Source organism: Bemisia tabaci, chromosome 6, assembly GCF_918797505.1.
Source record: "Bemisia tabaci chromosome 6, PGI_BMITA_v3".
Classification (NCBI taxonomy): domain Eukaryota; kingdom Metazoa; phylum Arthropoda; class Insecta; order Hemiptera; family Aleyrodidae; genus Bemisia; species Bemisia tabaci.
The window spans coordinates 25,563,644-25,571,079 of record NC_092798.1 but is presented as its reverse complement, the minus strand read 5'-3'; the positions used below and the strand labels follow the sequence as shown (position 1 = coordinate 25,571,079).

Below are 7,436 nucleotides of genomic sequence, written 5' to 3'. Positions count from 1 at the left end.
TCTTATTGAACAGGAATCAAGGGGCCCAAAAAAAAATAGTTATTGTTATGAGTAAAATTCAGTTAAAAGTTTAGTAGGAATTTCCCAGAGAAAAGTACACGAAGCAAGGGCATTTAGGTTCTATTATACCTTGAGAGGAGTAGCATGTTAGGTGCACAATCCTAGCAACTCCTGATGATGTTTACCAATAAGTTTTGAATCTCCACTCTTCATGATGCCATATATGATGTGGGGGGGGGGACTGGGGGAGGGGGTTGAGGCAGCATGAGTCTCCTCTCTTTCTCATTTCTGTTTTTTTTTTTTATTTTTATGGGAATCTTCCCAGAATTTCATTAAGCTCGGAGCTGCGCTCGACAGGTTTTTGCACAGTTTCAAGGTGAAGGCTCGGAAGGGAGGGAGGGGGGAGGGGCAGCTCGTATAGGTAAGCGAGTAAGGATATCGAAACCCTTTTCCTTTTTCCCCCTCTTTGCGTTGGAGTCCTTTTTACTCCAGACCGCCGCGCCGAAAACTCTATCCTACCTAATAAGAAAGCATTCCTTTTTCTTGTTATCGGATCACAAAAGAAAAAAGGGTCTCCGCCTTTTTATCTCCTGGCGCCAGACCCGTTTCTCTGGACCCCCTGCCCCCTCCCACGCGGAGAGACCGGTACTCATATCTTACGGCAGCCCTGTTGCCAATTTTTCGCGCTACAATTTTTGCAGTCGGAAGAATTTTTGCAACTTTGGAGAACGCTGATGTTACTTCATATTTGAAAAATTTCCAAATTACGTATCGAAAATTTCTGAGTTACCTACCTGCTAAGGTAGGCGAAAATAAGGGGTGAAAAAACAGAAAGGGCGGGAGCCGGCATTATTTTACACCGTCTGAGTGTGGAATTGGCTCATAAGTTTAGATGCCTTCAGTATTTTACTTTGATGGTTGGTCAAATAAGTAAAAAACGATCCGAAAATAAAATTCGCAGGCGAAGCTTCCGCATCAAAATTGCATTGTGCATCTGGGAAGAATGAGGAGCAGCGGGAATTCGTAATTATCTCGGGTGAGTTATGTGGCGATAGGGGAGGGATGCGAGCGGGGAGGGGGTAAACTGTTGAACCTTGGCTCAGCCATGTTTGATATTTTCAGTCTCGATTGGTTTTCCTGAGCGCGGGCGGCGTTTGTGCGTTCTCGACCTATTCGCTATGGATTCTTAGCAGACATCTGTTTTTACCTCTACCGTTAAATTGTGTCAGTGTTTGGTTCCGCGTCTCTAGTTTTTTAATAAAGGAAAATCGTGCGTGTAAGAAGGAAGTATTAACGAATTTCGGTCGCGTAAACAAGTGGTTTTTATTCATTTGAGTGTTCTGTTGTTGTTCGCCGAGCAATGGCGCCTGCCGATGTGTACGGATTTGAACATCTCCTGAGCTGAGATGACTGGCGTCTGTCTGACTTTTAATTTTTACTAGGTAAGCGACTTGTTCATTCCAGGTCGATTCTTTTAGTTTTGACGTAGCTCCTGTCTCGTTTCCGTCTTGAAAACTATGTCCGACCCAGTTTTTGTTTGCCTCTGTTCAGGGTGTTTCACCGAGATCGGGAGGTAGCTTTTTCGGTGTTTCTGCCCGAATTCATGTTCATTAATTAGCAATTAGTTCCCTGTTTCGCGCCTCCTTCTGTTCTATGTGTTTTCTCCCGATTTGAATCTTGTAAGCCTGCAGACTTTACATAGCATTACACCTCGATAAAGGCTGTCTAGGCGTGAATGGGCCGAGTTCATGACCCATGCTAAGGTTATGATACCATTGAACATCTTGCAAACCCCCTGAAATTTCATTGAATCGGTATCCGCCCGTAAACGAGTAAAACGATTCGAAATAGTCATGTTTGGACTTCTCGTTTCGTCATCTTTAATGTTCAGGCTTTTCCGTTCCATGTAAAGAGAACTGTCAATATCATGCACCCAGTTTGTTAGTGGGTTGCAGCTCCTCCCGTTGCTCAGGTTCTTGTATTCCGCATTCTCAAATGTGAATAGTCATATTTTGTTGCTTCTCTCTTCTAATCAAGGTGTAAAATTCATCCCTCATGATTATAAACTTATAAAGATCAGAGTGGATAACATTGAAAGGACGAGCTTTTGGACCTCTGTAGTCATCTGCTAGTACATACCCGTGTGAGCCACAAAATGATCAAGTGTTTTAACCAGCAAGATTTCAATATATATTCACATCAAAGTGTTTTTGACGTCTCCGTTGCTAACTTCTATCAGCTCAGCACATTTGTAGGTCTGTCAAAAATTTGTTTTTTGTATTTAATAAGAGTCTGCGCTTAAGAGATTTTCAACGTAGAATTTGTTGATGCAATTGATTTTCCCTTTTTTTATTGTCAGGTAAATTTTGAGTAAGCGCCTTGTCTTCATGGCCATATTGCCTCCAAAACAGTTGATGAAGTATGCTCTTAACTTGATCTTTTCAGTATGTGGCAGGTTTTCAATTGTTTTTCAACTCAGATTAACGCAACATTTTGTATCTGGAGGACTGGTGTCTAGCATTTATTTTCTACTCCCAGGCGTTGGACCTGATCAGAAGTGTTTTTTTAAGTATCCTCTCAGTACAGACTTTTTCCCAGCTCTGCATATGTTCAACATTATTGGGCTCCCTCAATTTCTGTAGCATACAGTGCTTGTTAGCTTTTCGTAGGATTACACTTGCTTCTTTTTGACTTTCTGTGTGAGTTGTTCAATTCAAAATCATTACAATTAAGAAATTGAATGTAATCATACCGTATGTTAGTTGATGATTTATTTCTATTACAAGAGTTTTCAAGATGTAAACAAAGCCGAGCCTAGCACAGGCTGGTCCTAATGCCAAAATTCAGAAATGAAACTATCCACTGATATCAATGAAATTGAATATTATAATGACAACTAATTGCAGAAGTTGGCAGTTGTTTCGTTTTCATTGTCACAACTCACAAGCAGTAGACCAATTTCCATACTTGCACTCGTCAGCATATTTGTGCACAATCAACCTATGAACGGTATCTGATGTTGCCATGTAGTAGCTCGCCTATGGAAACTGGAGGTCAATTGTATTTTACAACTCTTCCTTACTTTAATTACTCTTGTAATAAGTTAATGAAAAAACTTGGCAATTGCATCGGATGTATTACATTACTCCTCTCTAAGTACATTACTCCTCTCATTCACAGTATGCTTATTTAGTTAAAGAGGGAATAATCAGTCTTGCCTCAGTGTCAGTTTGCACTGACTCATAGTTGCCTTCAATGTCCCCCCCCCCCTATTAATGTACCCGATTAGTAAATGATAATCTGAATGATAAGAGGCCGTTCTCCTATGAGAAAAACTTGTCCTCAGTTTTTTCAATCTCTTCCTTATTTTTGCTTTTTTGAAAAAAGGTAGACTTACGCATATTTGATTTCATTCAGTGCTGTATAGTATCAATGACTTAATGCGAACAATGTGTAACTCCTGTGCAATGTTTAAAAATCTCTGATTTGCGTCTTCATGGCAGATTCATCAAATATTTTCTTGCAATTTTGGGTGATTTTTTTAGAATGAGTGCAGAAACCCAACAGAAAGAAAAGAAATTGTTCGCAAGTTTTTCTTCATAATAATGAAACCTGGGTGGAGACTTACCCACAATTTAGTAACCTGATGTACGCAAACGCATTTCTAGACTTAAACTATCAATATGCTTAAATAATCTTGTCAATAATTGCCCCAATTTTAATCTCATCTTCTTTTTCCTTCATCTGTTTCAGTTGAGGGTATGATGTGACAGAATTGGTGTCATGTCTTGCCGTGTGAGGCAACTGTTGACGTGGGTGGCTGTCAGTTTCCTGTCTCTAGCCGGAGCCAACATCGTTCGGACATACAATGAAACAGAAAGCATCCTTAATCACCTAGTCATTGATAAAAATACTGGTCGCATCTATGTTGGAGGAGTCAATAAGTTAATTCAGCTATCATCTGACCTTCATCCTGTTGCAACTGCTGTCACCGGACCCTTTGAAGATTCTCCAGAATGTTCAACTCTCAACTGCCCCTCTGGAGCTGTGAAAAAGCTCACCAACAACTACAACAAAGCCCTCGTCATAGATTACACCAAAACAAAATTAATAGCTTGTGGAAGCTTGTTCCAAGGTAGTTGTTCCGTACGTAGTATGGAGAACATCTCAGAAGTATATGAAGATGTCAAGGAAGCAGTTGTGGCCAACAATGCCAAGGCTTCAACTGTTGCATTCATCGCTCCAGGCCCGAAAAACTCCCAAGGTGCACATGTCATGTATGTGGGAGTCACTTTCACAGGGGATTCGCCCTACCGTTCAGAGGTTCCAGCCGTGGCATCCCGAAGTCTAGAATCTGGGAAGATGTTCACCATTGCTGAATCCATGGTAACAACTGGAACAAGGATGTTTGTCAACACCCTAGCAAGAGAGCGCTTCATCATTAACTATGTGTACGGTTTCAGTTCAGAAGGTTTCAGTTACTTTTTGACGACACAAATGAAATCGAGTAGTTCGCCTCCGTATATTTCGAAGCTTGTGCGGGTTTGTCATGACGATTCAAGTTATTACTCATACACGGAAATCCCGTTAGTTTGTACATCAAGTGAAGGGAAGCATTATAATCTTGTGCAAGCTGCATATGTTGGAAAGTCCGGTTCAGTGTTGGCGGGTAACTTAGGGATTACGCAGCAAGATGATGTGTTGTACGGTGTGTTTTCGGAAAGTGTAACCAAAGAGGGAGAAGGTGCAAATAAACCGAGTGACCAAAGTGCGTTGTGTTTCTACTCGCTGAAGAGTATTCGCCGGAAGTTCATGAGCAACATAAAGCATTGCTTTAGTGGACAAGGAGATCGTGGTTTGGACTTCATCTCTACAAGCCTTCCCTGCGTACCAACGGTATGTTCCTCTTTTCCCGTTTTTAAATTTTTTTCTTGTTTGTCTTTGTAATTCCATTCTTTCTATTAACACACTGCAATCTTGTAGTCGATTCACTAAAGTGTCAAAGAAGACCACCTTATTGATATTCATCCCCTACACGTGGCATCGGCTGAGCAGCCGTACAAAGAAGGTAACTTCAAGAAAATAACATAGAAACACACACCCCAATAGTTCACATGCTTTTCTACGCATTTACAATAGGAGATTCTGTTGCTTGAAAAACACAGTCAAAAACGTAATCTTCCGCGTTAGAGCCGCATCATTCACTGCGGTGTACCAGCAATGTATATGAATTGTGGAAAAGCCAATTGGACCACATTTTGCAATAACAGATAACCATATCTGGCTCATCCATAAAAGCAATTATCTGCTATGGGGAACTAATAGCACTTCAGCTGTTGTGTACCTTTTTGCAAAGTGTGCAGCTTTCAATCAGAACCAATTTCCCTCTCAGTCTTTAAAGAATGATCAATCCCATTTTTGCATCACTTGTGGAGAGACACTTAGGTGTGAAAAATCATCATTAGCATCAGAGAATCAACAATGCAGTGAATGTCCTAGTACTTGCATCATCATACATACAAATAGATGAGCGGTACCCCTGTACCACTTTAAGGTAGAAGTATTGCATTTACGCTGATTTTCCATATCATAGTAGAGCTCTGATGTCCAGTCATGAGGCTGTGTGACGCTCTTGATGAAGGTTGATGGCTAGGACCTCCCTTCAATTCAGAACAGTTACAGAATTGGTACATTTTCTTGGTTCAGCACATCGAGGTTGAAGTTTTCGTTGAGGATTTATTAGTTGAGTTGAACCTCAATTTTGCAAAGATACAGCTAAATTTTGCTTGAGAATAGTTTCAAAATGTATTTCAGAGAGGAAGTCACTATTCCTGAAAAACCCCCCTCCTCGCTGTGTACTTGGAGGATTCGGGCCTCTCCTGGTAAAGTAAGAGGCAAGCAAACCCCAGATAATTGCTCCAGCTACGCAGATGACTAGGACAGGCCCGGGCCCGCCTCGTCATCGCCAGGGGCATCTAATCAGGGTGTCTACGAGTCCGGAATTTTCGGAAAGTCAGAAAATAATGCTAATGTTTTAAGGGCGGACCGGAAGTACTGAAAAAGTGCGGAAATTCCGCAAGAAGGTCCGGAATTTTCTTATTTTTTTGTAATTTTTGTCGCACACCAAGCGAAAAATTCAAATTTTTGAAGTTCTTCGAATTTCGTCAAATGGAAGTACTGAAAAAGCACTGAATTTTTCTGTTAAAGAGGTAGGTACTAAATCTCTTGGAAATGTACTGAACAAGCACCGTTAAAGTACTGATTTTTGGACACCCTGCCAATCCACGCAATTTTGAGAGGCGCCGACTGCGAGGGAGCCAGGAAGTGCTCCCACTTCCCAGAACTCGTACCGAATTTCGGAACTTTCGAGATTTTCCTGAATTTTTCCCGGAACTATTGCAATTCCCGAAATTTTCCGGAACTTCCTAGGAACTTTTGAACTAATCTAAAAGGAATTCCGGAACTTTTGGATGACATGGAATGGTAGCACTGGAGCCAGGGTTTCTCACGTCTCTCTTTCAGTTAAGTTGCGAGAGATTCCCATTTGTTTTTTCTTCGTCTTCTTCCACCATTCGTTGACCTAGGTTGAGGGGGGGGGGGGGGGGTGTGTTGCTGTCCGCTTGGGTGACGGCTCTGTTCAGGGCGACGGATGAAGAAGTCGCCATCACCTCAACTGCGAGGCACCTTAAATGCGCGGCTACGAAGGGCCGATGCACTCTTCGTCCTTCTGACGGGCCCCTCGAGTCGAAAACGGATTCTCCCGCGTATAAGTACGTAGGTGTCCGCACTCGGCATCGAGTCTTGGCATCTCGTCGAGCGGTTGTTTCGGACAGTTGGGACTTGGGAGTCAAGTGTAGGCGTCGGAGTCTAGGTTTGTCCTGGGCTTGGCCGTCACCTGGCATTTGGCACTCGGCAGCCAGACACTTCGTCATCCTCACCGCCACCGTGACCAGGCGCCGCGGCCCCTTGCCAAGTCGCCGGACCCTCCCCCGATGATCCCCCCAGAGTACCTGTATACGGGAGAGTATTGCCATCTCTGTACCGCTCCCTGATTGCTTCATCCAGGGTGTCTGTAAGTTCGGAAATAGTACTGATTTTTTAAGGGCGGTCCAGAAGTACCGGAAAAGTGCGGAAATTCCGCAGAAAGGTCCGGATTTTTTTTCATTTTTCTTCATTTTTGTCGCAATTTGAGCGAGAAATTGAAATTTTTCGAATTTCCTCAATTGGAGGTACTGAATTTTTCTGTTAGGGAGGTACTGAATTTCTTGTGAATGCACTGAAAAAGCACTTATTTCTGGTCAGTCTGTTTTCGTAGACACCCTGTTCATCAGTTTTAGGCTATCGTGGAGCTCCAAAGTTGGTCCAATTCAAACAAACCCAACCCAAAGGAACACGTATTATCGGCTGAGAAATGAATGATACTCACACTTGAAGCT

General features: G+C 42.4%; 1 protein-coding gene across 1 annotated transcript in view; it reads left to right on the top strand.

Moving 5' to 3' along the window:
* Positions 1–1,094: 1,094 nt before the first annotated feature.
* The window catches only part of PlexA (plexin A), a 167,971-nt gene continuing 161,629 nt past the window's right edge, over positions 1,095–7,436 (top strand). The window contains exons 1-2 of the mRNA XM_019059228.2: positions 1,095–1,442; positions 3,754–4,896. Of these exons, the coding sequence (XP_018914773.1) occupies positions 3,784–4,896 (1,113 nt within the window). The 5' untranslated portion in view covers positions 1,095–1,442; positions 3,754–3,783. The remainder of the gene's footprint in view (positions 1,443–3,753; positions 4,897–7,436) is intronic.